Source organism: Neolamprologus brichardi, chromosome 17 (genome assembly GCF_056152115.1).
Source record: "Neolamprologus brichardi isolate AB-2024 chromosome 17, ASM5615211v1, whole genome shotgun sequence".
In the NCBI taxonomy this organism is placed as follows: domain Eukaryota; kingdom Metazoa; phylum Chordata; class Actinopteri; order Cichliformes; family Cichlidae; genus Neolamprologus; species Neolamprologus brichardi.
Window position 1 is genome coordinate 20453909 of NC_142120.1, and position 15877 is coordinate 20469785.

General features: G+C 38.4%; 1 protein-coding gene across 1 annotated transcript; it reads left to right on the forward strand.

The window, feature by feature from the left end:
- Positions 1–1866: 1866 nt before the first annotated feature.
- LOC102785439 (bestrophin-3-like) lies at positions 1867–15529 on the forward strand. Its single transcript, XM_087831042.1, has 13 exons — positions 1867–2018; positions 3549–3643; positions 6718–6805; positions 7085–7230; positions 7566–7720; positions 9189–9266; positions 9435–9587; positions 10722–10802; positions 12271–12422; positions 12629–12719; positions 14448–14566; positions 14723–14980; positions 15154–15529. Exons 1-13 carry the CDS (start codon positions 1867–1869, stop codon positions 15527–15529), a joined length of 1944 nt encoding a protein of 647 aa, XP_087687168.1.
- Positions 15530–15877: the final 348 nt, after the last annotated feature.

Here is a 15877-nt window from a genome sequence, read left to right on the forward strand (position 1 = left end):
GTTCCAAAGGAAAGGCTTAAGGTCTAGGTAGGGTGGCACATACCTCTTCAGTGACAAAAATATGTCAAAATCCCCCCATATGTAAATGGAGTCAACAAAATATCCACAAAATCACTTTAAAACCATTTATTTATCATTATGTCTTCTAAGAAAACAGACATTTTAGGGACAGTGCGACTGTACAGTTAGTGGATAAGGTTTGATAAGGCGTGAACAGCAGCAGTGGCAGAGCCTCACACTGGTAATATTTCTGCTGTAAAATTCCTGCAGTCTGGTTTTTTAATGTCACATGAACTCTGTGATGTTTTTCCTGACATGAACTCATAACACGTTGAACAAACAGTGCTGTTTTTCTCTACCGAAGGCCTTCTCTGTGTCTAAAGATGTGCAACTGCTTTCTGAAATATGTTTTGGAGCAGAGGTGTTTTGTTTAGGAACGGCAGTGCTAAGTTTCGTGTGTTTGCCTCCCATCTAAGTAGACTGGGAGGCAGAGCCTTCAGCTTTCAGGCCCCTCGTCTGTGGAACCAGCTCCCAGTTTGGATTCTGAGAAGAAGAGGAACAATATTTGTCTTAAGGAGCAACTGTCCTGCTGTGCTTTGTCTCATCAGTGATTGTTGATCAACCACTGACCTCCAAGCCCTTTGTTCCTTCAGTAGTGCTAGTTTCAGTCATTATGCAAATGTACTGTTTATAAGATTGGGAAAACCTGCAGGCACCTAGACTGAAGAAGTCACTTGTGAGTGATGAAACATTTCTCACAATGAAAACCTGGACTGAAAGCCAGCACAGGGATACTGACCATGACCTCACAGTAACACGCTCTGAGCACAAAAGCGAAAAAGGTTGGGGTTTACCACACCAGGAAAGACCCCAAGGATAGGATGTGCAGCGATGCCCCTGAGACAATGTAGGGCATAAGGAGCACAAGAGCTCGAGAAGATGTGGAGGGTGAAGGCAACAGTGGTCCCAGTGGTAATCTGAGTACTCGATGCAGTGGCCCCCAAGCTAGGCGAGTAACTCCAGCAGACCCCGGGAACAACATCTGAGATCTCTGTCCAGAAGAGCGCAGTCCTAGGAATAGCTAAGATACTGCAAAGGACCCTTTTTAAAAAAAAAAAAAAAAAAATTTTATTTGTTATTTTGGCACCATGAGCCCTCCATATTTCTCAAAATGAATTAGTTGAGTTGCTCTAGTGTCCACTAGATGCCACAAAACAAATTTCATCTGACTCGAGGCAAATGGAAACCCTCTTTAGAAACATAAAGTTAGTGCTGTTTGATATTTAAATGTTTTATAATCAAATTCAAAAAAAGATTTAAAATGAATCTTTCTTTATTATTTTATTCAGTCATATTAAAACATTTATGTTTATTTGATTGTTCACTGTCACTCTGCGTTATGACCTCATGTTGCCTCTTATAGTGTTTCTGTTTATACATGTTTACCTCGCTGGCACACACACAGCTGAAACATGACTACATTTAGCCTTCTGGCTCATCAATATAGCTCTGAATAGTGTGTGTGTGTGTGTGTGTGTGTGTGTCTGCCTGGCATTACTGGGCAACTGGACAGCATCATGGTGAAGAGAAAAGAGGGAGAGAGAGAAAGGAAGAGATAGAGAAAGAGTGTGTGTTTGGTTGGCATTTGGCAAAAAGAAATCAGGAAAGAAGCCTGATGAAGAGCACCGCTGAGGAGGAAGCAACGACATTTTTCTGTGAGTAAAATACAGCAATAATAGCAAAAGTGATCATTTATGTTCATAATGTTAAGGTGGTGTTAATTATCCAGGCTGTAACCAGAAAACCAGTGGGACTATCCACTAGCTCCCATTGGATGAAGGTCTTAGTCTGCTCCTCAGTCTCAGGATGACGGTTACTTATTCCAGTAAAGTCGCCAACGCCACCTTCTTCGGTTTTCACCAGCTGCTGCTGCGCTGGAAGGGGAGCATCTACAAGCTGCTGTACCGAGAGTTCATCCTGTTTGCTCTGCTGTACACCGTCCTCAGCATCGTATACAGGTCAAACACGCACACACAGTCACAGGAAGGGAAGCGACAGTGTCGTATTACAGCTGTGTATCATGCAAGTGTTTCTTTTAAATTCTTGTAAATTTCAACATAGTTACTAATAAATATTGCTACACTGTTCAGAGTGGCTGATACAACTCAAAACTGGATGTAATGTCGGATGAGTCCCTAAAAGTGAAGCCAAAATATATCCTCGCTCTAGTGGTTATAAGCTCTGCCCCTTTTTGGTTAGCAACATGAGCCAGCCAAAAACATTTTTTTCATCTTGTGAATGATTAATGTTGATATTCTGTGAGCAAAAGTTTGTGAAAAAGCTAAATGAGCTTTATTCTGTCTGAATCTTTCAGCTCTTTCTGAAGTTTTTATTTTCCAAAACTTTTATTTTGGTTTTTAGTTTTAGCTCTCTGTCATAACCTTAGTATCAAGATAATAATGGATTGGATTTATATAGCGCTTTTCAAGGCACCCAAAGCGCTTTACAATGCCACTGTTCATTCACTCTCACATTCACACACTGGTGAAGGCAAGCTACGGTTGTAGCCACAGCTGCCCTGGGGCAGACTGCCAGAAGCGAGGCTGCCATATTGTCCCATCGGCCCCTCTGGCCAACACCAGTAGGCGGTAGGTGAAGTGTCTTGCCCAAGGACACAACGACCAGGACAGAGAGCCCGGGGATCAAACCAGTGACCTTCCGGTTACAGATACGCTTCCCCTGAGCCACAGTCGCCCACGCGACCAGTACATATGAACTGGGGTTATTTTAAAGCGTAAATCATACAAAACAAACCACTAAATGAGTTGCCCTAAATTGTTCAACAATTTTTTTTGACAGATCCATGGGACCACTGCATTTTTTCCCCTGCTATCTAATCTGTGAGAACAAAATATTAGTAGAATCTGATACAAGAACAGCTAAGCTCAGACTTGGGTAAAACAGGAAGTGGGACCTAGTAACACGATCTCCTCTTTCTAAAACTATGTCTCAGCGGCTCTTTTTTTTGATACTATCTTCATATATATTTAAGAAAAGATCTATTTCACATCCCCAAACCTGCAGAATTCCTTTATTGCAGCAGGTAAAACAATGAACACATTATTTAGCAAAATATCTTAAATAAAGTATAACAGCTCACTACTATAAATATAATATGACAGAATAAATTAACTTGATGAAACTGTTGTACAAAACAAACAACATGACTGAGTTATCATTTATATATGCTACAAATGAAACTTGACTATTTAGCTTAAATCCAGGCAAACAGGATGTGAGCCTTCTTTGCAATTTCATTAAAGGTTTTATATTAAATAACTAATACAGTATATCAGAAAATGTCTGTGTAGAAAAAGATTTATCTGACTTTGTATTTCTGAATAGAAGCACATATTGGCCAACAGACCTGCAGCTTATTGTAGTTCATTCAGAAACTTTCTGATCGGCTGAAGAGTAACTTCAGAAGAATTTCTCATATGTTCGATTCTTAGTTGCTGGCAGTGACGGCAGTTTCCTCTGTCCTCTAGGATTGTGCTCTCCGAGGATCAGAAGAGACTGTTTGAGAAACTTTCCATGTACTGTGACAAATATGCTGAACAGATCCCCGTCACCTTCGTCTTGGGTATGTTAGCTGACAAACCATAGCTTTACTTTTATTTAAATTCATTCTTATTTTTATTTCTGTTGATTAGGTACAACGCGTCCTTGTCCCCAGGTTCTGTTTAATAGTGTTCTAGTATTTTTCTTTTAAAAGAAACATACAGGCTAATTCCATTTTTAACCTTATGGTTAGACCTTTCTGTCTGACCGTTACAAGATAGACTTCATAGAAATCTAAAGCCACTGTGAGTGTGTTAGTGCTGTGGTTGTAGTGGATTTTTTGGGCAGGAAGGTAGAGCAACTCTTTTGTTGTTGTTTTCTTTTTGACAGATGTGTTTAATAATTTCTTAAAAATGCTTTCTGTAAAGCACTTTATAATATTGTTTAGAAAAATCCTTATATAAAAGAGTTTTGCATTATTATTATTATTATTATTATTATTATTATTATTATTATTATTATCATTATCATTATTATTAATATTATTTTAACTGTTAATTTTTTTTAAACATAACTGCAGTAAAAATTCTCCACAAACATGTTGCAGAGTCCAGTTCAGGGACTTAGTTGGAGTCGAGTGTACCATGTGCTACAGTCACCATTGTCTGCACAAGGTCCTAACCTTAAGGCTTACTGCTATCTGAACTGATGACATGTAAAACACATGAATCATCACATGGACGATTGTTCTGAAAGAAACACTTCCATGTAGAGACTAAAGTAGACGTCATTGTGGTGAATGGTTGAGTTACATATCTGATATTCATCTTGTCCATTCATGAAAAAGTCTTAATTATACAGTAAACATATTCAGTTGCTATATTTTACTTAATATATTTATATTTTAAAAACAGGCTTTACAATCATTTAACCAGTGATTCTCAGATACTGGAAGAGATTACGTAACATTTTATTATCTTCCTAGATTTAATTCCTAATGCCTTACAGACTTGTAAGATTCTCAGGGGATTGAAGAACGTAGCCGACCTGTGTTATTATTATACTAATAACAAGAAGAGTCTGGATAGTATAGTCCTCTGAGAACAGAACTTAACGCGGACTCATGGATATGTGTTGAGTTTGGATATTACAGCTCATGGGGAGAGGTTCAAAAACAACTGAATGTAAAAATTAAGTCTAATAAAAAAAGAGCCACATGAAAACTCAAATATAACTGTAAGTGTGTTTCCTGCGTGAGCAGAGAGCTGAACAGAGGGGGTGTTTGGTTGCCTCATTAGCAGCCTGCTAATGGAATCGGATCATTAAAGAGGAGAAAAGGCTAAAAGCAGGATGAGTGTTTGTGTAGCTGATCTCCACCCTCATGGACGCACAGCACCCCAGGATGCATATTCACTATGTTTGTCAACCTAAAAAAAGATTAAAGCCTGACAGTTCCTAAAATGTGGTTTTTCCAGAAAATAAAAAGACAAATAGTGTCAGTAACTAAAGTAAATGCCAAAAACAGGAGATGTATGTGCATGAGTTGACAATTTATCAAAGTATCCAGACAAAAATGACCCATGGTCCTAAATGACTGTGATGACATCAACAACACAATGTAACAAAATAGGTGTCGTGTTCTGCAGCGAGTGCTCTTTAGTTTTGTTTAAATTAAACTCATTTGTGCAGATGTGAAAATGTTAATCACACTTGGAGCCGTATGCAGAGTACAGTTTTGCTCAAAATATTTCCCAGATAAATATGAATTTAAGGATTATCCAGAAAATAGTGATTTATTCCTGTTTTTGTTTTTGTCACTCCCGCTCCGCACACATGGCCAATAAGAGGACTTCACACTACCATGTGGTTTGAGTGACATATTTTAGTTTGTGTGGTGTTTACTTGAATTTTTCTACGTGGGAAATCAGACAATAGAGGAAACTAACAAGTTTACAAACTCATCAACTGATTTGGACCAGAGTAAATGAACTGTAAAAATGCCCTTGCAGTAAGTGAATTGACCTTAGAGTCTCTAACATACAGTGTGGACTCACAAGAAAATCAGGTTCAGAGTAATATTGCACTGAAAACAGTCACTTCACATAGTTTGGGCATCCTGGGCTTTATTGTGGAGGTTTTCCCAGCAGGAAAATTGTGTGGAAACCCCTGGATAGACCAGGAAACATCATATATCCAATCAGTCCTTAGAGGACACATACACTCTTTATAAGAGATAATCAAGGTAATGCCATCCATTGATTCTCTGCTTATTTTCAAGTTTCAATAGATTTTTGTTTTTCTGTGTGGGTGCGTTACTCACAGATAGGTGATGATTAGTGCTAAGTAGCATCCAGGTAAATCTCACTCACCAAAACTAAACCTCACAGCCAGCCATGTTATTTGTCAGATAATTGTATTAAAAGCGCTCCAAACAGTCCAGAATTAAAGAATTTCATTTGGCTGAGGTAAAGCCTAGCAGACATTTAGATCATACATCCACCTGTCTGATATCACCTGTTGATAGCTGAGAAGACCTCAGAGGAGGTCTGGATATATCTGGACTATGTTGGACGGAGGTCTGGATATGTGGCAGAAAAAGAAATAAATACACTTCTGGTATTTTGCAAATTGCAACATGAAGTTTTCAAGCTACAACTGTGAACTGTGTGTGAGGCTCAAGTCCACTGACAGTATTTAGTACCACTGTGTGTCCTTTATGCACGCCTGTAAATGTGTGCACACTGGGTCATTGCCATATATTTCAGGTGGTTAAGATTTAAGATTTTAACAAACACCTGGCTGTCACTTTACAGTTTGTTGGATTTACAGGGGATCAAAGAACAAGGGTGTTATTATAATAATCTCAGGATACGCCAAGCTAATATTACCCACTGAGAACAGGGCTTAGCGCTGACTGACAGACATGTGTTGTGTTTGAATACTAAAGTATATCATAAGAGTTTGATAAGATCTCTATCAAACTCTTAGCCTCTCACGATGTGTCCTTCATGTTAAATGTGCTTGCAGCAACATCATTGTAAGTCAGCACGACATGATTATTTATTTACTGCTGTAAAAGAGCTCAATTGTTTGGATAGGTTGCATTATCACAACAATTACAAATTATTATGTGTTAACTGAATATAAATGTTTTAGGTTTTTATGTGACTCTGGTGGTGAATCGGTGGTGGAATCAGTTTGTTAACCTGCCCTGGCCGGACAGACTCATGTTCCACATCTCCAGGTACAGTCTACATCTCTAATGTGCCCTCTACAGGCCACAAGTACCCACTACAAAAACACTGCCCTCTACAGGGACAGACAGGAACTCACAGACTTTACGTCAAAGATAGACAAATGTAGCCACTAAGAATCCATAATTAACTTATTTAGAAGTTACCTTGTCTTGTTTAGTGATTTGGGAACACTTCAGTGCAAACGAGCCTGAATACACAAGAATAATAAGGTGTGGTTAGCTGGCGATAATCATGAACTCCATTTTTTGTTTTCTATCTTTCTACAGCTGTGTTCAAGGTAAAGACGAATATGGCCGCCTGCTGCGCCGGACATTGGTACGTTACGTTAACCTCACGTCGCTCCTCATCTTCCGCTCCGTCAGCACGGCTGTCTGCAAACGATTCCCGACCATGGATCATGTGGTCGAGGCAGGTTAGAGCCTGAGTATTTTAGTGTCTATCAGCTGTATTTCAAAATGAGCACATTGTGATTTTAGTGTGTCTTAACTAGAAATATAAAAGTCAGAGTTTGGCTCCTGCCACTTCAATTTCTTCCTGATATCACTCCAGGGACTACCTTGTTATTGGCCAATTAAAGAAGCACTTTGGGCTGATACTCTGTCAACAAAACCTAAACATCTGTCTGCATGGAAGCGTTATGTCTGAAACTGCTTTGGAACAATATGATCCATAATTTTATTTAAATAGTCTATCAACATGAATCTAACACTGACTTTTTTTAAACAATGTTTTTTTTCCCATCTGTAGGTTTCATGACACCTGAGGAGAGGAAGGTGTTTGAGAACGTTCGTTCTCCTCACCTGAAGTACTGGATCCCTGTTGTCTGGTTCTCCAACCTGGCGTCTAAAGCTCGGCAGGAAGGACGCATCCAAGACAGCATCGACCTGCAGAACATTCTCAACGTGACTATAAAAATGCACCTTTATGGCGAGAGAACGCTGCAGGGATAATGTGTCACTGTTGTTGGCCGACAGGGCAGTTAGCATCGCCGTGGTTCGCTTCATAGAGATTGCTTAGCAACATAATCTCCATAAACTCACAACACTATTATGATTTTGTAAGCATAAATTCAAACACAAGAAATAAATTGCATAGATGAACGACGTCGCAGTGACTTTACCACCACCACAGGTTCTTGTTTTTGCCATGAAGATGTTTATCATCATTAGTATAATTTAGTCACTTATTAGCAAATCCCTTCCCTGGGGCACACTAAAGCTTAAAATATTAGCCTGGGTATTTTATCTTTTTCATGTTTGGAAAAAAGCAAAATTGACTAAGGGTGGACATAGCTTCTATGACATCATCCTATCTTTGGAAGTCCTATTTTGAAGCCTTGAGACTGACATCACCCAGATCTGGTGAAAGAAAGTTGAGATGACAATGTAAGGCATGTATCTTCATTAATATTCTGGCACTCATTAGCTGTTATGCTTTCAGTGCGTTATCCACAAGCTCAGCTGTGGATAATTTCTCTGCTCCACGATTGCCAAGAAAATTCTGGACATGCTACATGAATGCTTCACGTGGTGATGATCCATTAGGCTTCGGTTTCGTTTTGAACACGTCATTAAACATCAGTTCATGGATTTCACGACCAACAAAAACACCTTCCTTAATGTTGGCTTCACTTTTCTGGAAAATAAACACATTTCTTAAATGCTGAAATGCATTGGTGTTTCTGCCCAGTCATTGAAGTTGTCCAATACTTCATAACTAAAAAACACAACAAGCTAAACAAAAACAGTTTTTACATTTGGCATCAGCAAGTAAAATCTGCTACAGCACAGGTGAAAAACTGCCAGTACCAAAATGCTTGTTGACCGGTGTCAGACCCAGAAGCTATGTCCATCTTTTATATTGTTTACAGCTGCAAAAAGATTTTTGATCCTGTAGAAGTGCGTAACAGACCAGCCATTAGACCTGACCTCTGTAAACACTTTCCCAGTGGTTTTAAGGGCTCAGCCACTTACGTCTCATAATGTATCACTATTAATTTAACTACATGCTTATATCTTACATTATCATAATAACATCATGGTAAAAAACAATACAGTATGGCCATTAAAGATCAGTATAATCAGATAACCTTAATATTTTTTCCAACGCTGCCATTTGATTACAGACATATGCTGTTAGAGAGGAAAAAGCTCTTAAGCACTCAAACCACACTCATTCATCCTTTGGAGCCAGTTTAGAGCCTAAAACCCCCGTTAGCCTGTGACCACATAAAGGAGACATGTAGGTAATGTGACACTCAGCTTTCCCAGAAGGGCAAATGAGACTCTTTTTCGAATTAGTGTATTGACTTACAGAAATTCACAGTTTGCTAGCAGCTGGGGAAAGACTGCTGTTTCCTCTCTGTGTTAGGAAATGAATCGCTTCAGGACCTGGTGTGCGACTCTTTTTGGCTACAACTGGGTCGGTGTCCCTCTGGTTTATACACAGGTCTGTGTCCGTCCTCTCTGTTTCGTACTTGCCACAGCAGCATGTTTGATACGGATGTAGCTCATGTAATCACATCATAATCATTACACTAACTGAATCAGAGCTCTGAATCGCCCACAGAGAGAAGAAGGAATCTGAACAACACTCTCAATCTCTCTCTCCTTTTAGGTTGTCACTCTTGCTGTCTACACCTTTTTCTTTGCTTGTCTAATTGGTCGACAGTTTCTTGACCACACCCGTGGTTACCAAGGTCATGACCTTGACCTGTACATCCCCGTTTTCACCTTGCTGCAGTTCTTCTTCTACTGTGGCTGGCTTAAGGTCAAATAAATTCTTTCCTACAATTTGTGAATATGTAAAACAAACTTGTGAATTTATATTTTTAGTCAGAGACTCCACCAGAGTAGCTTTGCATGACTCATAATTCAAGCAAAACAAGAAACATGACATCAAGCCAGGTGTCTCATGTCTCATTAAGTCACACCTCTGTGAAAGCCCACTTTTGTCTGATTGGTTCCTGTCTGGAAGCCTGCAGAGGGGCTTTTGTGCTGTTCTGGCAATACTTTAAAAAGTAAAATTTAGTTTTGGACTTCTTTATTCCTCAAGTTTGCTATACAACAAAATATATTTATACAGATATTTTTCATGGAAGATGTGTCCTACGGTTTTACAGAGACAGAGTAACATATGCTAATGTATGTAATCTACATGACTGCATATTCAAAAATTCAAGTACTTATTTATCTAGTACTAAATGCAGAGATAAGATAGGCAGTAATAGGCCAAAAACACACACAGTTCTTATGCTTCAGTACAAAATTGGAACTCAAATGTAGGCAAACACAAACAAAATGTATTTTTAATGGAAGGAGTACAATTAATAAAAGCAGAAGGAGGATGCAGATTGGGAAATAAGACCAAGTTTATATGAGATATTTCAGATTAATTATTTAATAACACATGTTAGTGTTATAGCTATTTATCTGCATACGTGTTTTACATGTAATATGTAATGCAGGAAATTATGTGCCTATCTTGTTTTTCTTCTGCTTGAAAGACATCAGTACATTTGTGGCTGACCTCTTTCATCTCATGACGTATTTCTGTTATATAAATAACACAAAGTTAATAATAATCTACTTGGTGGAGACGAGCCAGAAATGGTGTGGTTTATAAATGTTTTGTTCTCAGTGTCATGTTAAAAGAAACTAAAGCTGCTTCATCCTCTCAAAAACAATATTTTGTAGAAATTAGAGATACATATACTGGTATCAGTATAATGCAAGCAATCTTGAAAAATCCCTTAAACAGAGACGAGGAAACCTACAGAGCAGTGACAACGACCATCTCGATTGTCAGGAGCAGTAGTAATTTTTTTTTTTTTACATATAGGCAGTTTTGTGTTTTTAGTTTGACTGATTTTCAGACATGTTTGTTTGTTTGTTTGTTTGGCAGGTAGCAGAGCAGCTGATCAACCCGTTTGGCGATGATGACGATGACTTTGAAGCAAACTGGATCATCGACAGGAACCTTCAGGTTAGCAATGACGGAGGCTCAAAGTCTCTTATATTTTCAGGGTCTGTTCTGGTAGAACCAACACTTTTGACTTTATCGTGGACAGAAAGGGAACATGAGAAACTGTTGTGGTTTGTCAGGGAGCAGAACGGAATAGATGGAAAAGAGCTGCCTACACGTTTCTCCTGCTGGACAAAAATATACTCTGGAACATTTCCACACTTCGTTTTATTTTTACATCACGCAAGGAAGTTAAGCACATGATGCCACATGAAGCCCAGCTACACACAATTTAAACACAAGCTACTCAAAAGCAAGTTTTAGAGTAAACTTTTACTTTTTACTCTGTTTCATTTCACTCTAAATGAATTTCCACATCAATCTGCACTAAATAAATCATAATGACAAAGCTTACAACATGGATTTTTTTATTTATAAAAAAATAGAAATCAAAATGAAATAGTTTTTACATTTCCATTGTTTTGTGTAAGAGTTAATATTCTGAATAAATAATTCAAACTTTTATTAGCATGCTAGAACTAGAACTACGACTATATATTTGCAAATATGAAATCACAAAAACATATAAAAGACCAAAACTACCCAATTCACTCATTCATGAATAAATTACTAAATTACTCAAATGAAGAATGCCATTACAGACACCAAAATAATAGAAAAAATATATATGGACATCAGTTGATTCCTAAAATGTGACATTTGATGTTTCTCATTCAGTGAGCTTCTATATTCATTTTTCTTTGTATTACATCCTGTTGATTTACTGACCATTTAATTTGCCATTTATTGATTGATTTTGGTCAAAGTTGTTGTTTCCATAATCTGTTTTATTTTTCATTCTGGCTAAACATTTAGCCCATATTATACTTTAAATCACACCCTTGTTTACACAGATAAAAAGAGAAAATGCAGAAAAAAATAAGATAATAATAACAAAAAATAAATAAATCAGTCATTTAAAATCTGTGAATTATTGGAGAAATACAATGGGAAAATAAAGAAATAAACAGAAATAAAGAAATAAACTAACATTGAACAAGTTGGTAAATAAGAAGAAAATGAAAGCAGTAAATAAATGAATAAATAAATGTGACAAAATAAATCAGAAACAACAACAAGGTTAGAAAATAAACTAACAAGAAAAGCAAATGTGATATTTAATACAACATATTGTGTCATCTTTTATAAATTCCTTACTTCCTTTAAGTATAAAAAATAATTAAAAATATTGCTGAACTCTTTTCAGTTGTGATTTAGGCAGTTTTCTTCCTTCTTATAGTTGTATAATAATATCCATTCTTCCAAGAAGCACAATCAATCAACCGGATTAGATTTGACTATGAAAGATTCTCCTGTTAAATTATTGGTAGATTTTCTTACCTATTTAATCTTACTTAATTAATTTTTATAAATAATGTCTCTTGAAAACTGAACATGCCTCATCCTTCCTCTTTACCTGTTCCTGCAGGTGTCTCTCCTGGCAGTGGATGAGATGCACATGAACATGCCTCACATGACCAAAGACATTTACTGGAATGACTGCGATGCACGGCCACCATACACGCTGGCTGCTGCAGACTACTGCATCCCCTCATTTCTTGGCTCCACCACTGACATGGGGTCAGGGATCAAGTTTAGCGGCTGATGCACAGTTATAATCCTGTAGAGAACAAACATTTTTCCTGAAGGACGTGTTGGAGTTTATGTTTCACATTGTAGCTCAGTCTGTGTGGGTGTATTGTCACAGAAGTGCTAGTTGTTATAGAATTCGTTTTTTTAGAGAAGTTTTATCAGCATGACAAATTCTTTTTCAATGTCTCTTCCAGTCTCTCGGACATCCTGCAGTTTGACGACACTGATGTTAGCCACAACCATCAGCGGCAACAGGACTATACTTTGCCGCGGCGCCAAGAGTCGGTAAAATGTTTATTGCTTTCATTTTTTAATTTAAAATGGATTTCTGGAAAAAAGGAGGTAAGTATAAAAACTGCAGAGAGCAGAAAAATAAGTACTTATGAAAATGTAAATAAGGGTGTTGACCTTGAGAGATATTATTTGTTAAACAGTTTAATCGTGAGGCCTTAACTTAAGCCTTTCTTTGGATTTGTTATACTTTTCCTTGGTTTTTTTGCCATATATGTCCTATTCCAGTGTTGGATGTTCATATTAAACCAACCTTTTAATAGGAAGGCCAATGTACAAGCACCGTATTTTTCGGACCATAAGGCGCACTGTCGATGAACCTGTCTGTTTTCATTCATAAGGCGCACCGGATTAAAAGGCGCATTAAGCAAAACAAAACAGTCTGATAAGACAAACTTTACTCAACTCATTCTTCTTGCTTGCGCCACTTCCAGCATTGATTCATTAATGTTCAATTCTCTCGCAGGTGCTCTGTTCCCATATTGTTGCAGTATATTTATGACAACCTCGTACTGTAGATGGATTATCTCAGTTGTTCTCCTGAGTGAAGTTCGGTCCGTTCACAGCATCCTGCCATGCGATTGCATTTGCCCCTAACCATCGGGAACCCTCACGTTAACTTTTATCGAGTGGAAAAAAGTTAGCATTCATCCCCCAGCTTCATTGTGTTTATGTTATGCTAACATAGCTGTGTTGCTAGCTATCACGGAGCACATCATTATATACCAGCTAGTCCAACTTCAGTAAACCTACAAAAGTCACTGCTGTTTAGTTTTCTGTCTTGGGTCTGTTGGAAGTGATAGCAAAGCTGTACGTTTTAATTTTTTCAGAAATCTCTCAGTCAGAACATTACATATTCTGTTTTGATGGGTGCCTGGATATTAAACTTAATTGTTACACCTGGTAAAGCAGCAACGCTGATAATTTTATTAAAGATGAAAGAATTTAGACAGTTTGTAACGCTCAATGATGCCGCAGTGTTTTGGACCTGAAGCGGACGGCGTTTTGGACCAAGATTACCCCGCACGACTCCTGACTATGGTAGCCATAATGCTCCGACAATCCATCAAGTGGTGTGGCTTCTTAGCTTACCAAAGTCATACTAAAACATATTTTGACAGATTTTTTGAGCGCCGTATACCACATAAAATCGGTTCGAGGTCAGTAAGCACAACCAGAAGTCATACATATGGCGCACCGGATTATAAGGCGCACTGTTGATTTTTGAGAAAATTAAAGGATTTTAAGTGCGTCTTATAGTGCAGAAAATACCGTAACTCCTGTGTGGTAAACCCTAAGGCTTTGAATTGTTCTAAATGCTTTGTTGCTGGTGATTTTTTTTCTGCACTCAGACCTGTTTGATGTCACAGAGAAGGGATATTCCTTTTTTGGTCATCAGATTCACAGAAACCCCACCCACGTTGTGTCAAAGATGTTAATTTATGAGGGGCAGCCAACCAGAAAAATGTTGGCTTATAGGGATGGTGACCTTAAAGGGATGGCTTGTTTGATAAGTAAGATGGACGGAAGGACTCCATCAAAGTCCAGTAAATGATACATAAGAATGATTTTTGAACTGTGAATCATACAAAGCTACTATTGTACAGCAGAAGAATAAAAATATAGAACAATTTGAAACCTGTTAAATTTAAAGCTTTGACATTAGGTACTAATGATAAAGTCTTTAAGTTCAGATTCTGAGTATATTTTTAATGTTTGCAGGTTTTGGGTCGGGTCCGCCGTCTGCTTAGTGTTCAGGAACCTCCTGACCTCCGACCCCCTCGACCCATCTTCAAACGACATAGCAGTGATGCAACTGGCAGTTTCTTCCCAGATGTCAGGTATTAGAATATTTAAAGTATGAATAGATGTGTAACTGGTATCCTACTGATAGTACCAAAGGTTTCTATTTAATAATTTATTTATTAAGATCCAGCTGTCCACAGATTACAATGATCTGATCTTTTATGTTTTCTGTTGGTCATTTCTAAATCCAGGGTCAATGCAGGACCAGGGATCAATGTTCCACTGTCCTCGCTGTTCATGTCTCAGCCTTCCATGGAAACTTTGTCCACCTTAAGGGAGGTCAACAGCAACCCACCCTCACCGGAAAGCTCCATTTCTGTTTTCCCCCAGCTTGTCATCAGCCCTCCATTATGTGGCGATGTTTGCCAGAATGTGGATTCGTATACCAAACCTCAGAATGGCCTGAATCCTTCCCCCACTGATGAAGCCCCAGGCTCAGAAACCCTAAGGTGATCAGCCAGTGTCCTTTTTAACGATATTCAACTCCATGTTCGGCCATCAAACTTCATTTTAAGATAAAAGATTTTGAAAATGTAATAATTATACCCCAGTATTTTATAATCTTAGACTTCCCCTTTAGGTGAGAATTAATATATTTTTTTTTTTCTTTTTGTATTTCCAGGACTGCGTCCTCTCTCTGTTGTTCCCCCACTCAACTTGGGCCCAAAGAATTTCGGTGGACAACTTTCAATGGCCATAATCGTCAGCCAACCAAACCAAGGGGGCGTCAGTTCTCACTCCAGTTCTCCAGGCAGACTTCAAAGGCATCGGTCCGCAGCCTGCCAAGTCCTAAAGGACTGGGGCGGCGGAGAAAAGGACTGGCTCGATTCCAGTCCAGGAGATCCCCTGGTCCAACCTCAGACACTCTGCAGCTCCCTGACCCCGATTACGACTTCCAGGGAATAACAGGGACTCAGGAGGATGAGAAGGAAGAAACCAACGACAATGAAGAGGTCAAAAACACCAGCTCCCACTCAGAGAGTTTCGAAAAGAAATAAGAACCAGCCACAACTTCAGCTGTTCAGTAAGACCAAATGGAGTAACACGGATACCCACGTTGCCTAAGAAGAAGACTCTTTAATGTTGTTGTTGTTTTTAACCAAAAATACTTGGAAAACAGGATATACATGGCCTCTTAAGGGATGTATTTAAGCTAGGTTTTTGGGTTTATCAGTTGTTGCCACCATGATCTATCAAAAAATAAACCCCAAACAACTATTCTTCAGTTCTAGCATGAACCCCCATCTTAATCCTGTGAGGTTTAACTTATTATTAAAGATAAATACTCCTGACCCCGCTGACAATGTTTGCATGTAGTGTTTTTTTAAGAAATGTTCTCCCAAGCT

Coding starts and splice junctions, on each gene's coding strand:
- LOC102785439 (XM_087831042.1), top strand. CDS start 1,867: ATGACGGTTACTTATTCCAGTAAAGTCGCCAACGCCACCTTCTTCGGT. Junction 6,806..7,084: donor CTCATGTTCCACATCTCCAG/GTACAGTCTACA, acceptor ATCTTTCTACAG/CTGTGTTCAAGGTAAAGACG. Junction 7,231..7,565: donor GGATCATGTGGTCGAGGCAG/GTTAGAGCCTGA, acceptor TCCCATCTGTAG/GTTTCATGACACCTGAGGAG.